Source organism: Poecilia mexicana, unplaced genomic scaffold, assembly GCF_051168715.1.
Source record: "Poecilia mexicana isolate PSO_F unplaced genomic scaffold, ASM5116871v1 scaffold_21, whole genome shotgun sequence".
NCBI lineage: Eukaryota > Metazoa > Chordata > Actinopteri > Cyprinodontiformes > Poeciliidae > Poecilia > Poecilia mexicana.
Window position 1 is genome coordinate 20,803,082 of NW_028263390.1, and position 17,765 is coordinate 20,820,846.

A 17,765-nucleotide genomic window follows, 5' to 3' on the forward strand; every position below is an offset into this window, starting at 1 on the left:
AGCTCCACAGGAGATTTTAAGCCTCTCTTGGCTCTTTTATTTTTGTTTGTTTACAGCACAAAATATCTCAAGTTTATCTCCAAATTATTTATATATTCCTCGGGATTGTGCTGCCTTTCTTTTATACACTTGTTTTGCAAAGCAACAACCAACATAGAAGAAACATTGTTTGCATAATTATGCAAAAACCAGTAAGCCCAGTTGGTTGGGAACTGGAATGTTGGGAATAACATTACAGAAGCATGTGCAAACCATGATCTATAATCTTGTTTTAAACTCAGTTAAGTTTGTCAGTTGAGTTAAATTGCACTAACAAAGTTATGGAAGTATTTGTTTTAGTTTTAACATTGTTTTTGTGTGTGTGTGTTTAAATGCATGTATATTCATTCTTATTTTGTTTTTGATTTTTTTTTTATTGATTTGTCCAAAATAAAGAAGGAATCTAATCTAAATCTTCAGCTATAAAACATCCCCAAAGTGGCAGATGGCTTCTTTACATTCCTGGAAAAAATAACCAAAATTGCAAAAATATGAATAAATAGTCTAATTTTTCCTCTTTGCCTGGTGCTGGCTGACCTCTAGGAAGCAGTGGAAGTCCGGCTGTCGCCGGTTTAAACAGTTGTTTGCTTTGCCAGGAGGGGAACTTCAGGGCCTTTATGGTCTTTAGCCTTCTTGAACTCTTTGTCGGAATTGTTGACATTTTCCTTCAGATGAAAGCTGTCGGGGTTGCAGCTCGGCGACGGAGCAAATCCTCCACTGGGAGGCCTAAACGGCGCTTTGCTGGCTCCTTATCACACATGCACTCTCCGGGAGTTTCATCTCTGCTTTTAGTTTGTTTTTCAGGAAGCACAGTGTTGTGAAATATTTATCATCATTAGCATCAGATCATTTACTGTGGCCTATATTTGTCCGGCTGGTAATTCCCATAGAGGCTGCTGACGTGAATGAATGGACCTCCATTAAATGAGGTCTTTTGGTTTCCAGTAAACTCATCGCTAAGCATAAAGCACTGACGTTTAGAAGTGTGTGTTTATTCTGCAACAGCAAATAAATGTTTGTTTTTAGTCATAAACTTTAAATATAGTTCAAGCTACAAAATAATTGTCAGAACTCCTGTTCAGTCTGGAAAAGTGTGGAATTTGATTTAAGCATTTTCTGTTCTAAATAAGTGTAAAAACAAAAAATAAAATAATGAATAGGTTGTTTTTCCAGACTTAATGTTTTGCCCTGATGTCAAAATGTTTTTATCCATTCATACAGAGTCAAAGTTTTGTATTGGTGGCTAAAAAGTTCTGGAAAAGAGAAACTAAAGTCTGGAAAAATATGACATTTTGATATAAAATCATTTCTATTCTTACTAATCAGATTTAATCCCAGTGTGTCAGTCATAAACACTAATTTATCATAAAAATGCCTTTTAGTTTATGTCTATTCTGACAAAGCTGATACGAACTGCAAACCTTTAAACCTTGAAATTTTCATCTGGTTGCTCACGTTGCAGTTTCCATCCTTCCTGCTCTCCCATTCAGGCCAATTTCTGCAACTTTCTCACATAGGTGGCAATTTTCTATGTAAATTCACCTTCCCAGCTCTTCCTTATTTCCGTAGCGGCGCTGTCAAAAGAGCTGACTGTCAAAGGTTTGCAGAGTCAGCAGAGATCGTGCCACGGGACACAAGGGAGCGTTTTATCAGTGGTTGATTTGCTCTGCATATCGTATATGGATGCATATTGATGGTTTGGGTTGAGAGACACTAAAAATAAAACATTCCCATCATTCACTGCTGGTTTTAGATGGTTTCTAAAGTCGTGTGACGTTTGTTCAAGACGGGAATTATTATTTCAACTCAAATTCAAAAATAGTTTATTGATCCCAACGGGAAATTAAATGTTGATGTAACTCAAATTGTAGAATGTGATGACCGTTGGCAGGAAATCTCTCCAGTAGCAGTCTGTACTACAGCACATTTGAAGAAGTCTCTGACTGAAGACAGTCTCAGGAAGAGGATGGTGAATGTTTTCCCATTTATTAACAACTTTCCTGCGTTCATCTTCGTTTTTTTTATTAACTGGAACCACAAACTACAACCCCCAATTCATTCAATGACTGATTTTGGCCCTCATGACAAAAAGTTTGGACACCCCTGGTTTAAGAGCTGCTCACTGATTATTGCGACGGCTAAAACTGTTGCAATAATCGAAAGATAAATTAAAACTAGCTTAATAATTTCCATTTCCATGATTTAATTTTCATGATTTAATCTAATTTAATCTTTTCTCTTCATTTCTTCCAAGACCTGGATGATAAAAATTTTCAGTTTGGTTTTTTAGTTGAGAATCTGTTCTTGCTTTATTATACCATTATATTACTTTAAAATAGCCTCAAAACAACAATATTATTGTTTATTTCTTAAGTTCTGGGACAATTTGTCGTCTAGGAAACTTTATCGTGACAGGCCTAATTACAGCTCATGTTTAAAAATAAATTAATGAAATTTACAGTGAGTTTAATTATACTGAAACTGTGACGCGCTGCAGCTTGAAAGGCTAATTATAAAGTAAAGAGCAGTGCGCTCCCAGCTGCTGAACTGGACCTGGAGGGCTGATGTCTGGCCTGCGTTGTGTTAAATTAAGCTAATAGATTAGCTGGCACTCTGCAGTAACATTTGCTTATTTACCCTCTAACTAAATGAAGCTGCATTCAACTTGGTCAGGCAGAGTTTTCTGCTGAGAAAGGAATTTGTTGGATCTATTTCTGAGCAAACTGCATAAATTTAATATATTTTAAGATGGAAAGTTTGACTTGATTGTTGTGGCCAATAGGAACTCTAAATTTAAAGCTTTTTCTCTTGTAAAAGTAACTAAACCAGTTATTTTTATATCAATGTTTTGGCATTTGAGGACTGCCCTACCTGTTACAGTATTCACAAATATATATATATAAACAACTAAAAAAATCTTCATTTCACATCATAACTTTATCTGATGCCTTGAAATTGGGCCTCTGTCTCTTTAAGAAACTCCTACTCTTTCCAACACTTTGGCTTCTGCAACTTTTCTCCTTTAACAAGTGTTCAGTGAAATAGTTCATATATATGCTCCACTGTGCCACAAGGTGTCTAATTGCTGCTGCCACTAGTCTAGAGGAGCTGAGTGGGAACGGGGAGTTCTGTGTAAATTGGCTTTGCTTTGTGTGAGTAAGTGCTCAGGTTCCCTCGAATGACTCAAACAGGAGATTAAAGGATTTCTCAAACATGCATGAAAGAGTCAAAGCAACACTCCAAGTTTGGTTTAGATGTGGGAATAAAATTATAACATCATGTAAAAGATCAAAAAAGTAAATTTGGTGAAATATTCCACCACCCCTTTTAAAACGAGTCTTTAAATGTTTGGAATTTTAAGAATTTTAAATTTGAAGTTTGGGAAATGTACTTTTTTGCAGACATTGAAAGGTGAAGGGCGTGGAAGGGCGAAAGGTGAAGGGCGTGGCCAGCTACTGCTGGCCACGCCCGCCAGCTGAACGTTTACACTCGCATTTAAAAATGGCTCCAAACAAACATGCAATGATACAATCATTCATCTTTAACAAGTAGAAGTGGAGCGTCCTGCACAACCAGCAAGAATCCATCAAGTGGTTTCTGGATGGAAAGACGGCAACAAAACACTTGTCTAAAACCAGCTGACCAAAGGTGCTGGACCTCCACCTGGGTTGCTAGGTGACGGGCTGGGCTCACCGTTGCTAAGTAGCAAGGCGAATGGCTTAACAGTTGAGAGGTTTTTGAAATTACTGGTTTTCCAGATGCCAAAAAACATTATTATTGCCAAAAAATGTTTTTAAGCCCTAGGACTGTTTTTGGAAGCAGTAGAAACCCAAATCGAAGCACAAAAATGTGCAAAATGTGAATTTTGCATAATAGTCCCTTTAAATATGGATATTTTACCTCCTGCTGAGAAATGTTTTACATCGGAGATATTAGCAGGACAGCAGGAAACCCTCTCTTCTGCTTAAGTTAAGCAGAACTCGATTAACTCGATTAATTATTAAATCAAGTCAATAATTAGATATTTTCCCCCATTTCCTTTCCTTTACTGCTCCTTCATCGATTACAGATCCCGGTGTTGCTATTACCCTCTGTCTGTCCTTGTGGGGTTTTTTTTTCCCTTCTTAAGCAATGAATTAAACCCAGAAAGAGGCTGAGGACAGGGTTTGACAGAGAGCAGAGTGGAGTGGAGGACAAGAGCAACCATTCACACAACAGCAGGCTTCTTAACTACTGAAAGCTGTCACCTCCTCAGAGTGCTGCGTGTGTGTTGGATAAGCCTCTCCAGTGCAGCTGCAGCCTCCAGAACGACCTCCTTCAGCTGACGCTAAGTCTTCCCCGCCTGTTTCCTTCATCCTCAGTCGCTTTGCATGGGCTGAGCTTAACAATCCCGAAGCCTTTACATGCAGCTACCAGAAAACAAGAGGCAATTTATTTGCCGTTTACTGTAAATTTGTGAAGTATCTGAGTCTGGATGTGGATTTTATAAAACTGTAATCAACATAAGAAAATATTTAGGAAATTGTTGAGCGCTTTTTAAATACATAAAAATGGCAAAACATTTTGATTTAATTATTTTATCACAACCAAGGAAAGCTAAGATTTATTCAAGAAGACAGTTTTTAAAATAAAACTGACCGAAAAACAGAAATACTGAGCAAGATTAACTAAAGATTAACTTTATATTGGAAGAAAAATACACAAAAAAGTTAATTTTAGAAATAGCTACGAAACTGAATGATTGGTTCATTTTAAATGGCTTTACAAATAAAAATTGTTTTCTTTAAAAATAAAAGAAAGCTGCAGAAAAAGCAGATAATGTCTTGAGAAAAACATCCTGAAATATGACGTTAAAAAGTAAAACAAAAATTGGATCAGTGATTGAAATCTAAGCATGACCAATAGTTTGGATCAAAGAACGACAGATAAGATTTTCAATTTGCTTTACTGAGCAAAATGTTTGATTTATTAATGTTTTCACCATCAAGGAAAGCTAAATAGACGCATTCAAAACAGGATATTTTAAACCGAACTAACCAAAAAACACGAATACTGTGCAAGATCTACATTATCTAGGAGAAAAAGAGAAAAAGACAAGAGTCCATTTCAGCAATAGGTGCTTAACTATCTCAATGGGATTTTACTGGTAAAATAAAGAAAAAAGAAGTTTAACTTGGTTAGTTTTAAATAGCTTCACAAACATAAGTGTGTTTTTCTCAGAATTAAAGAAAACTGAACTTAGTTTTACTTTCGGTGCCTCAGGTCCAAACTGAACTTGTAAAGAAATATTTTTCTGTTTTCTGCTCCTTTTTCTTTTAATGAGTTGCAGAAGTACATAAATCTAAAGTTTCAGTTACTGATTTTGAGAAGGAATCGTCTGAAATGAGGAATCTTTTAACCAATTTATTTGGTTTTGGCCTGGATTCTCTTGCAAAAGAGATTTTTGATCTCTGGGATTTTCTTGGTGAAAAAGGTTAAATAAAACAGAAAAACATCCCAGAATGCTACATTAATAGTTAAGAAAGAAGAAAATCACAGATTAAAATCTAAGCACGATTGGTAGATAAGATTTTCAGTTTTGTGCCTGAGAACAGGAAGTCGGCTCATTAAATCGGAGATAAAATAAAAAATAACCAGCCTGACTTTCATAATTGAACAAGTAGAAGTGGAAACTGAAGAACAACAGACAGAATAAGAAACAGGAGAGGTGACAGAGTAAATCTTGAGTAATAGTTGAACATCAGAGGAAAGATGAGGAAGGAGATGACAGAGGCCAGAGGGGGAGCGCTGGGCCCCACTTCATCCCAGCGACGCTGCAGTAATCTGGGCCACATGTCCCGCCGGGCCTGCTGGTCACACAGCGTCCGGGCGGAGGGATTCATCTTCGTTAGGAAGCTGTCCGCTCCACTCTCTGTGGACTGCAACACGTAATCATACCAACACAGAACCTGATGAACACGCAAACCTTACAGGTTTCTGATGCCTTCTCACTGAATTACATCCCAACCGCTGGCTGGTCGTAACCCAGATCTAAGATTTATTTATCTGCGAAGCTCCTTCTTCGATTTAGGGAAGAAAACAGGGAGGTCAGCGATGTCGAGTGGAAGGTTATGGCTCTAATCCAAAATAAAATAGAAATGTCTCTTAATCTACTCTTGTGTGATCTATTGATTCAACTGTTGGCTTTACATTTTTCACAAAAACTGACATTTTCAGTGACCTTAGCCATAAAATATGGCTGCAACTAAATAACTTTAGCAATCAGTTATTCTGACAATTAATCAGATGAAATAAACTTGACACTTTCACATATTGTCATTAAGCCACCTGAACCTTTTTACACAATACATTAAAAGATGAAAACAAATCATTCAATTCTTTTATTAAATAAGAAAATAAACATTTTAGTGTTTAAATTGCAGTTGCATATCATCCCTGTACTGAATATGAACTGGGAAAAACCTGAAACGGCGACACTTGAGGAGTTTTGGGCAAAACATATTAACATAAAAAAGGTGTTAATAAAATCCGAATTTTAATTTTGAATTTTAGGTTTACAAGATTACATCAACATATGATACAGCTCTGAATATGTTTTTTTGCCTGTATCCATGAATTAATTGATTACTAAATGTGTTGACGATTATTTGAATAATTGATTCATCACAATTAATCTGATTAATCATCTCAGCCCTACATAAAGTATTATTAAGGTTCAGGCATCAAAGCCAATTCAAGTATCTCACAGGATATTATTAGCATGCAGAGTTTGGATGCACTGTTTGAAATTTCCCACCAAAACTCACATCGAAACAAATCAGATCCAATTGCAATGTCCCAAATACTGGTGTTGCCATGACGATTGTGATTTTCTGTTGTGCAACTCTAGTTTAGATTTTGTATTTATAATATTTTTAATCCTAAAGCAACTTTCACACTTTTCCTATCTTGCCATCTACACTGATGTACTGAAAAACACATGGTACGTTCTGAATAGTGCATGTGTTAGGATCAAGTGTGTGGAATTCACAGTGTTCTGCTTTGTCAGGACAAGGTAACTTATATTTAAGAACCAACTTAACTGCCTGAAAGCAAACTTCAATGATGATGGTCAGACAATCATTGGCCAAAATAAATAAAGTATTCAGTCAGTTTTATTTTTAGTTTCAAGCATCCAGCATGCCGATGTGAGTGAAGCATCTCTATTGCAACTAAATGTTGTCGCTTCATCTTGGAGATAAAAATGGATTTCCTACCATGACCTTGTTACACCAGCAGTAAAACCAAATACACTGTGTGATTGCCTTGAGTCGGTTTTTAATATAGATATCTTAGGAGTTCAGACCATTAATCGAATAAATTGTGATTAATTGATTACTAATACAAACATCAGCTAATTTTGTAATCAATTAATTAACTGGAGATGCAAATAAAAGACCATTTACTGAAAGAACAACATATTCAGAGGAGGAATTAAGCCAAAACTTTACAAAATTTTATATATTTTGCTTTTAAGATAAATAAAAAAAACACCTTTGTCTACCCAAAACTACTGAAGTGCCAGTTTTAGCTTCACCTGGTTCAAATTCTGTTAATAACAATCTCAGATTAAGCACCTTTTGCTATCAAATTATGACTCGGTTAAGTGAAAATGTGTTGATGTTTAGTCTACTTTCACATGCTAGAAGTATTTTTGCATCCTTTGTTACAAATGATCAACCGTTCACTAAAGCAATGCTGTTATTCCAATGTAGTTAACATTTTCTTATTTAAAAATGGAATTGAATTGTCTGTTTGCATATTTAAATGTACTTCTAATATTGTAGAAAAAAGGCCTAAGTGATGAAATGAGAAATATAATGAAAAATGTTCAATTAATCGATGGAATACTTGATTTGTCAGACGCTGCGGTGACGGATAGATGCATAGATCCAAGCAAAACAATCTTCTGTCCGTCCCTGCAGCAGAATTTCTTACATTTGTAAACTGAAGACCATTATACATTAATATTGTTCTGACATCCATTTTACAGTTAATGTCTAATGTTCCTAATTTGAAATAGATGTTAAAAGGAGTGATGCAATGCCAAGTAAAACTTGCTTTTGGGCCAGCTCTTTGAAATATGTTGCCTCCAGCAAATTCTCCCTTTCAAGATCTGATGTCTCTTCTTTCTTTTTTTCACTCTTTTCCAAATCATTGCATGTTTTCAGTTTGCGCGCTTTCCCCGTCTCTGTTTTTCCTGCTCGTAAACGTTTGTTGTGCATCTGAAGCAGCCAGCTGATGTCTTCGGGGACTGAATTGTCACATACTGTTAACTAATTTATCTATTAACCAGGATTAACTCTGAGAAACAAACACACTGTAGTGCAGCAGTAAATCTTCTTGATGGATATTTTGTCACAGGCACTGAGGTGTGAAATGTGATTATCAACATTAGCCTTTCCTAACGGCATCAGCCGCGGGTTTTTGAGCGTGTTCCTCAGGTTCTGTATGATTCACTCGCTTATTAAAGCTTGTTGTCAGCTTGCTTGATGGCCTCGGACTTGGGCTGTGTGTAATTCATTCGTCTGTGCGTCGCTGGGATTTTCCTTTCCCTCTGTGTGCTTCCAGCATTATTAAAGACATTAATCTCTGGCATCTGATGCCTTGTTACGACACGGCACGGCTCCCATTTGTGCAACATAAAACAGAGATGTATTCGCACATCACCCTGAACTTACTCTGCCTTGGAAGTCCGGAGATAAAGGAGGAAAATTGGATTTAGGCTCCATGTTCAATATTTTCATTTATTGTTTGGCGCTTGTTCATCTGATTCCAGCATCCTTTGGGCTCGGTCGTTCTGCTGTGGATGTGATGACGTGTTTGCAAATGTATTTAATGAGAGCCGGTGGGCTTTTTTCTGGTAAACACACTCGAGAAGATGCACTCCGACTATCCTTGAAGTCTAGCAGGCGTGCTTAATGCAATTCCTTTAAAGAAAGAAAAGTTTAACAGCTTTTTTTATCTGAGGATTTTAAATTCTGCAATCTGTTGACTACTTTCATGTTTCCTTGCTCGCAGGTATATTGTAGCAGTTATTGGCATTCTCCCTTCAGATTATGCTGTATGTATTTCAGAGTATTACTCTGGGTGGCTGACAGTTTTATCCATCTAATAAACCCGGCTTTGTTTTTTTATTTTCTGTCTCTGCCGCAGAGCACCGTCTGCTCTCTAGTGCTTCAGCAGATGGTAGTTCTTGACAGCGTTGCTCTGAAATTAACCCTTTGGTTCACATCATGCTGTTGGTGACGGCAAAACTCAAATGTTTGGTTCTGACATAAAACCTGCTAGTGGTGTTATAGGACATGTTGTTGGAAATTACGGTACAGATGTGACTTTTTGGGTCCGTCTCTCAAGAGGGCACTTTGCAATGTTTTTAGGTAATGTAAGACAGAAAAGCACTCCACACCAAAGTAATGCTGGAATAATGAATAATAGCATTTACAAATTTAAAGAACCTGCTTTGTGTGACTTTGATTTCCATCAATAAAGAGCAGGGAAAATAGCTGTACCCATTTGGCAAGCTAAGTGAACAGATGATATCTAGAGTATGGAAAGCCATTTGGATATTTATTGTATGTTCTTGAAATTTGATTTGTGTTTTAATCAAACTCTAGTTCGTTTGTCTAGAAAGTCCATGTGAATGCTAATCAGACCAAAAAAAGCGAACTATGGTCCGTCTATAATCCTCAGTCTTGGTTTGGTTAAAGTGAGTTTTGGTGCGGTTTGAATGTGAACACCAAGCAGATCAGAGACCGCTCCAAAAGCAGGAAGTGGACTATAGCGCAGGGCATTGTGGGTAAATACAACCAAAACAAACATTCAAGTCCAGCACTAACAGGAGAAATTACTTGTGGGTTTTTTTTGCCAAAGACAAAAGAGAAATCCTACAAGAATTTGATGCTGATCCATTTTTTGTTTGTTTTTTCACATTTTATGAAGAAGGAAGTTGCACTCAGTCTCTTCTTCAGAGGTTTTCTTGTTGTTTCATTCAGTGGTGTGTGATGCAGCGCCCCCTAAGGGATCACAACTGCTGATAAATACATGATTTCTGTTTTCTTTTTGAAATCACAGTGTTGTTTTAAACTATTCCTTGAAAGCAGAAATACTGTGCCGTTAGCCTACAGGTTGTCAGTTTTGCGTTTCCTGCCTCAGGATGTTATCAATTTTAATTATGCAGATTCCACAGAGTTCCCTCAGTAAAGTTTTCTACCCACTTTAAGTCAGGTTAATGATTAAAAGAGAAGCTACTAAAAGCCTACAACCCAAAGAGTGGACATTTCTTCACAGAAAATGACAGACCAGAGTGCATTTTACTCAGAAATGAAAGATGAATTGGATGTTTCAGAGTGCAGTTGGCTGAAAACGAAAGAAACTCTGTGTTTAGTGAGTTTTGCAAAGAAATAGTGTTGTGCAGTTGGGTAATGTTTCACCCACCACAGCGGCTTTTATTCATGCTCCACTGAGAGGAAAAACATTTAATGTGCCTCTCAGTTAGTCTCTGAGTCCAGAATATAAAAAAATGACTTTCATCATATCTTGTTCTAACAACTGAACAAGATATGTTCAGTTGTTAGAACATATCTAACAACATATATATATATTATATATATATATATATATATATGTGTGTGTGTATCTATAAATATAGATATGCATATCTATGTTTTGTCTATAAACAAAATATAGACATTTTGCTTATATGCAGAGAAAGTTCACAAAGCAAAGCCTGAAGCCATCCAACATACGTAGCAAAGACAAAAACTCTAATCTGTTCAATGAGTTTTATTTTCTTATGCTAAGTATAAGCAAAGAGCTTAAGAGGTTAAGTGAAATGTCTGCCGACTGCCATTTTTAAAAAATCTGATTAATTGTCTAAATAATAAATTCCTAAAATAATTGTTAGTTGCAGTACTTGAATACATATAATATTTATGATTATTGCAAGGATTTTTTTGGCTGCTTTCTGTTCAGAAGACAGCCACAAATCTTGGCTGAACGTTTTTCTACAGTCTATTCCCATCATGTTGCTTCAACCACTTTAGGCGTTTTTGGTGCTTTTAGTCTGTGATTATTGTCAGGGTTGTTTCAATTTCTCATTAACCACCAGCCAGTTCGCTTTAAAACAGCATCTGCTCAAAGACCAAAAATGTAAACGTAGGTCTTTGCTTGTGGATTCTGTACATTGCTGTTATGTTCAGAGTATTTTTTTTCCTGCCATCCGGTTTCAAAGAAACGCTGTAAAGTTGCCTCATTGTTTTGACGTGCAGCCCCTCTAGAGCTTTTATTTTTCAAAAAAAGCAAAAAACGTGTCCTCCAATCTGCCCCCGTCTTTCAGACTTTGCTGAGTGGTTCGTCCCTGGGGTGGATAGCTGCCAGTTTAGTCTCTACTACTTCACACCTCTGAGTGTATTTGTGTGAAAGACGGAGAACAGAGACACACAGGTCACAGAGCTTCATGTTTGTTTTTTCTCTCCTTCAAATCTGAAAAATTCAATCTCAAAGCTGGGATCAGATAGTTTCTTTTGCAGGCTGGAGTTATAAATAAGTAGCTTTGCTGATTTAAAATTGATTTAAAAAGTCAGAAGTGGCAGCAGGAGTTAATAAAAAAAAAGTGTACTTTTACCTCATGGCAGTGGTCAGCTACAGCAGCTCCAATAAAGCTGCTGATTTGCCAGCAGCTGTGTCAAACTGTCGGCTGCATGTTAGGGCAGAACTCACAATATCCTGACATTTTAACTGGACCTGTGCCTGGAGCTAAATATAAAACGTCTCTCTGAGAAAGAGACACCGAGACCCCTCACCTAACACTGCTCCGAAGTCTGCAGAGCAGGTTCTTCTCCGACAGAGAAGTCTGGTTTGATTGCAGCTGACAGTACAGAGGCCTCCACTCTTATCGCTGCCCCTGGAAAAAAGCCTTGCGATAACACTACAGTCACACTGAAAACATTTGGAAAATCAAGGCCACATATTTAGAGGTTGAAAAAACATATGAATAAATAATATATATAAACGATTAATCGGATTAATTGTAATTAATTGTGATTAATCAAATGTAGCAGTCTCCACACTTTTCCACACCCTGGAAGAAAAGCCTGAAGATAATGCTATAATCTCACCGAAAATGTTTGGAAAATCAAGTGCATACATCTAGAGGTTGAAATAATAATAGATATAAACGATTAATTAGATAAATCGTGATTAATCAGTTGCAGCTGACAGTACAGAGGCCTCCACACTTATGGTTGCCCCTGGACAAAAAGCCTTAAGATAACACTACAATCCCACTGAAAATGTCTGAAAAATCAAGAGTGTACATTTAGAGCTGGAAAAAACACAAAGAAATGAGATATTAATGATTAATCACGTAAATTATGATTAATCGATTATGAAAATAATCAACTATTTTAATAATCAATGTATTGTTAACTGGATTATACTGAAAAAGGCCATTTTCTGAACGTACAACATCTTCAGAGCTGTATTTAAGTTAAAATTACTCAAATATATACATATTTTGCTTTTAAGATAAAAAAAAACCAAACTTTCTTTGACTGTAGATATTTTCTACCCAGAACTCCTCATTTGCATTTTTAGCTTCACTTGGTTCAAATTCTGTAAAAAATAATCTACGAAGCCCCTTTTGCTATCCAGTTGTTGATCAATCTAAGTAATGATCCACAGATTAGCTACACTGTATTGATAAGTCAATCAGAAAAAAAAGTTTTCTATCAGATTTAGATTTGGAGACTGAATTGATCATGAAAATTAGGAATCCCAATAATTTATTTTTACCCATTAAGTAAATGTACTGAAAAAGAAACTGTTTTATTCTTCTGTACATATTATGAATTTACAGAATTGTGAAAGTCTACAAGACAGTAATCATTTAAAACCAGATCAGGATCGATGTTTAGTGTAGAAAAGAGTCCAGCTGATTATGAACATGTTCACTTTAGTAGGACATCATCACCCAGTTTTGTGCAGATCCAGGTGTATTTGGTCTCCTTTTCATTTGTTTAATATTCATGAAGTTATTTAAAGCAGCACAGCGTCCCTGCAGTCGGCTCTGAATCGGAGCCGAAGGTTACTCCGCATGAAAATTTAACATTATGGCTTCAAAACTGTGCAGAGTGATACCAGTGCATCTAAAAACTGCATCATGGGACGTCTCATTCAAAAAGAAACAACAAAAAGATAAAGAAATAACAGAAAGGAGTCAAAGTCTTTCAGGTGAGATATAAAGTAGCTGCTGAAATTCTTATTTGTTGTTTTTCTTTTACCTAAAAGAATATATTGAAGTTTAGAGAAACTTGGATTTTCTCTGTTTTAATTTTTTTTTTTTATTATTATAATTTTACGGTAAGAAAAAAATCCTCAGAATTTTGACACAAAAGTCCTCTAAGTTTTAACTTATGACTTTTCAACAGAATATCTGCAGTTTTTTTCTTGTAAAAATGGAATGTTAAACTCAAGATTTCTGAGATTTTTAGCATAACGTTTTTCCTCCTTGGATATTTTTTTCTTTCATCAACAACTTTTTGCCTCAAGGTGTTTTCGCACCCGTTAGTCCGATAAACTCAGTTCAACTGGAGACCAAAAATGCGACATTTGCTACGTTTTCACCTGGTTTGCTTTCACACTCCGCTGTCTCAAACGAACCAAACCTTTTGGAAAACCTGTTCCCCTTGTTGCCTGTGGGGGCGCTGCATCAAGAACCACTGAAGGAAACATGAAAACCTCTGAAGAAGACACTGAGTGCAACTTCCTTCTTCATAAAATGAAAACAAAATTGGAATAATGTTTGTAGTATTTCTCTTCTGTCACTGGTAAAATCTTCAAGCCATTTTGTTTCGCCAGCATGTTTGTTTGGTTGTATTTACCCAGAATGCCGTGTGGTGTAGTCCACTTCCTGTTTTGGGAGTGGTCTCCAGTCCGCTTGGTGCTCTCACAAGCTGATTGAGGTTTTCAGGCGGAGCAGAGTTTCCATTTCTGGTTCGATTAGCATTCACACCTCTAAAACGAACCGCTCTTTCTAGGCAAACACACTATAGAGTTTATCTTGGTTTTTCTCAACAAAACACATAAACTATTTCTCTGGCTAACAAGATGGAGCTTCCCTTCACTAAACTCCTGTACCTCTTTACCATTTGTATTTAGTCATTTTTAAAGCTGTGCTGGAGAAAATACAAATGTCTCCTTGTGCAACCCTTAGATAATCAAACGCTTTCGTTTTTTCCCAGGTGTTCCGCAGGAAGGCGGTGGAGCTGGGTGAAAAGCTGCTGCCAGCCTTCAAAACGCCCACAGGCATCCCCTGGGCTCTGCTCAACCTCAAGAGGTAAAACACTCACACAGTCCCGGCGGTCCACTCCGGCGGCGCTGCACACAGCCGCTTCGTTTTGATGGTCTGCTGCTTTAAAGCGCCGTGTGGTCTGTGGCTCGCCGCTTTCACTCACCGAGATGTTTTGGTTTAACATGACAGCGCCGCCCCGCCACACACGCACGCGTTGTTGTTTCCCAGAGCGCTCTCTGAAGGTTATAAACCTGAAGGAGGTTTTATTAATACTCCATGAAATGCTGACACACAGCTTCGCCCGGTTTCACACACCACAAATAAAGATGGATGATCGTTTTGTTGGTCGTCTTCCATCACTTGGATGTTTCCATCTGACTGGTGTCACCATGTTTTTCTGAACTTAAATAATAGAATAACCGTAAGAAGTCTTCCCTCAATCTCTACAAACTGTTTATCAAACATGAATTTGCTTATACAGCAGCTGGAAATGTAGCACACTGCAAAAACACAAACTAGTTTCCAGTACAAATATCTTAGTTTTTAATTGTACTAACTTACAAGTAACTTTTCAGCAAGAAATGAGTTTAAGTAAATATGAAACTAAATTGTTTCTGATATTTGTGGAAAATCCCGTCGTCACTTTTTAACAGAAGTAACTTTTCATAGGCATCTAAAATAAAACTTTAAATTACTAGTTTTAGGATTCAAAAATTATCTATAGCAGTGTATTTCTAAGTGGCCACCAGGGGGCGTTGGAGAGATGAAGAAAAAACATGCAAAAAAATTAAAAACAAAAAAGTATTTCCACAATTTTTATTGTAAAATTTTCATACTTTTTTTCTGCTTTTCAGTCATTAAATTTTTTTTAAGTTAAAATAATTGATTTATATGTTGATTTTTCTGCCAGTCAAATTCATTTAGCTGTGTCGCTCCTGAAGCTAGCTTAGTAAACAAATGGAAAAGTTTCTAACAAGAAAAACACTAAAAAGTTCACCACTGCAACAAAACAATGTAAGAACTGTGAAAATAAAATTAAATCTGATGTGATTAATGTAAAATATTACATAGTTTCTAATAATCGAAAAGGAAGATTGTATTTGTATAATCTGTTAATAAAGCCATAACATATTTTACGCCATCTAAAATGCTATCCTAAATTACTGTAATAATTATTGAATAGTAAAAAAAACATTCTGAAAGTTGATTGTGGGTTTGGAAAGTCCTGATTTAAAGCATGTTAATATTCTATATAAAACATAAATTTGCTCAAGTTTCTGAATAATTTTCAACGGTGAGCAGGAGTAACAAATTAAAATCTAATTTTCACAACTTTGTTTTAAACAAACTAAATTCTCGTGTTGGACTGAAGTCATTCTTCATCCTGCAGACCCCACTCCTCCTTTTTTCTCCTTCTCTGTCGAGAAAGACGCAACGCTCTGCTGTTTGTTGGCTTTTAATTAAAAGGCAGGTTGTCATGACGATAAATGTGCTGTAACAAATTAATTTCCATTGTGCCTGAACGGGTGAATGGACCCCAACGCCCCCACGTCCTCCTTCCTGGAGAGAGGAACGCCCTGGGGGGGCGCCGTGTGTCTCTGCAGGTGTGTGTGTGTTTCTGCAGGTGTGTGTGTGTGTGTGTGTGTTTCTACAGGTGTGTGTATCTCTGCAGGTGTGTGTGTGTCTCTCTGTAGGTCTGTGTGTGTATTTGCAGGTGTGTGTGTGTGTGTGTGTGTGTGTGTGTGTCTCTGCAGGTGTGTGTGTGTTTCTGCAGGTGTGTGTGTGTCTCTCTGTAGGTCTGTGTGTGTATTTGCAGGTGTGTGTGTGTATGTGTGTGTGTGTCTCTGCAGGTGTGTGTGTATGTGTGTGTGTGTGTGTGTGTCTCTGTAGGTGTGTGTGTGTCTCTGCAGGTGTGTGTGTGTCTCTGTAGGTGTGTGTGTGTATTTGCAGGTGCGTGTGTGTGTGTGTGTGTCTCTCTGTAGGTGTGTGTGTGTCTCTGCAGGTGTGTGTGTGTGTCTCTCTGCAGGTGTGTGTGTCTCTCTGCAGGTGTGTGTGTGTCTCTGCAGGTGTGTGTGTGTGTCTCTGCAGGTGTGTGTGTGTGTCTCTGTAGGTGTGTGTGTGTATTTGCAGGTGCGTGTGTGTGTGTGTGTGTGTGTCTCTGTAGGTGTGTGTGTGTCTCTGCAGGTGTGTGTGTGTCTCTGTAGGTGTGTGTGTGTCTCTGTAGGTGTGTGTGTGTCTCTGCAGGTGTGTGTGTGTCTCTGTAGGTGTGTGTGTGTGTGTCTCTGCATGTGTGTGTGTGTATCTGCAGGTGTGTGTGTGTGTGTGTGTGTGCGTGTGTGTGTGTGCGTGCGTGTGTGTGTGTGTATCTCTGCAGGTGTGTGTGTCTTTTCAGGTGTGTGTGTCTCTACGTGTGTGTGTTTCTGCAGGTGTGTGTGTCTCTGCAGGTGTGTGTGTCTCTGCAGGTGTGTATGTCTCTGCAGGTGTGTGTGTCTCTGCAGGTGTGTGTGTTTCTACAGGTGTGTGTGTCTCTGCATGTGTGTGTGTGTATCTGCAGGTGTGTGTGTGTGTGTGTGTGCGTGTGTGTGTGTATCTCTGCAGGTGTGTGTGTCTTTTCAGGTGTGTGTGTCTCTACGTGTGTGTGTTTCTGCAGGTGTGTGTGTCTCTGCAGGTGTGTGTGTCTCTGCAGGTGTGTATGTCTCTGCAGGTGTGTGTGTCTCTGCAGGTGTGTGTGTTTCTACAGGTGTGTGTGTCTCTGCAGGTGTGTGTGTGTGTTTCTGCAGGTGTGTGTATCTCTCCAGGTGTGTTTGTCTCTGCAGGTGTGTGTGTGTGTCTCTGCAGGTGTGTGTTTCTACAGGTGTGTGTGTGTGTGTGCGTGTGTGTGCGTGTGTGTATCGGAGTACTTCTATTACTCTGTACTTTTTACTTTTACTTAAGTAATTTTATTATGAAGTATTTCTGCTCTTATTTGAGTAAAATTTCTGGATTTTCTACCTACTGAATGAAGAACAAACGTTTTAACCCCAAATTCAACAGACACACACCTGCAGTTTTTTGTTAAAGTTTCATCAGTTTTTCATTGAAAGAAACTGATTTAGAAAATGTTTAGTTTATTTTGTGTGATTTTATATATTTTTTGTTACTTTTATGAATTATTGTCTTTTTGTCCTTAAAATACCAAAATTTCCACTTAATTTTATATTTTCTGATTATGTAATTTTTAAATATGAAATTATAATTTGATCAGTTACTCAGCACATTTTACCAAATACTTTTTACTTTCACTTGAGTACTTGTTCCATTGGCAGATTATTTAACATAACATGACCTTTTGACCCTGTTATTAGTGAAATAATCTGCCAATGGAACCAGCATTTTTTGCCAGTGTTAAGGAATT

The 17,765-nt window shown here is 37.4% G+C and overlaps 1 protein-coding gene across 1 annotated transcript in view; it reads left to right on the plus strand.

The window, feature by feature from the left end:
* The window catches only part of man1a1 (mannosidase, alpha, class 1A, member 1), a 119,363-nt gene that overhangs the window by 75,646 nt on the left and 25,952 nt on the right, over window positions 1-17,765 (plus strand). Inside the window, exon 5 of the mRNA XM_015004389.2 lies at window positions 14,322-14,416. Coding sequence (XP_014859875.2) covers window positions 14,322-14,416 — 95 coding nt within the window. The remainder of the gene's footprint in view (window positions 1-14,321; window positions 14,417-17,765) is intronic.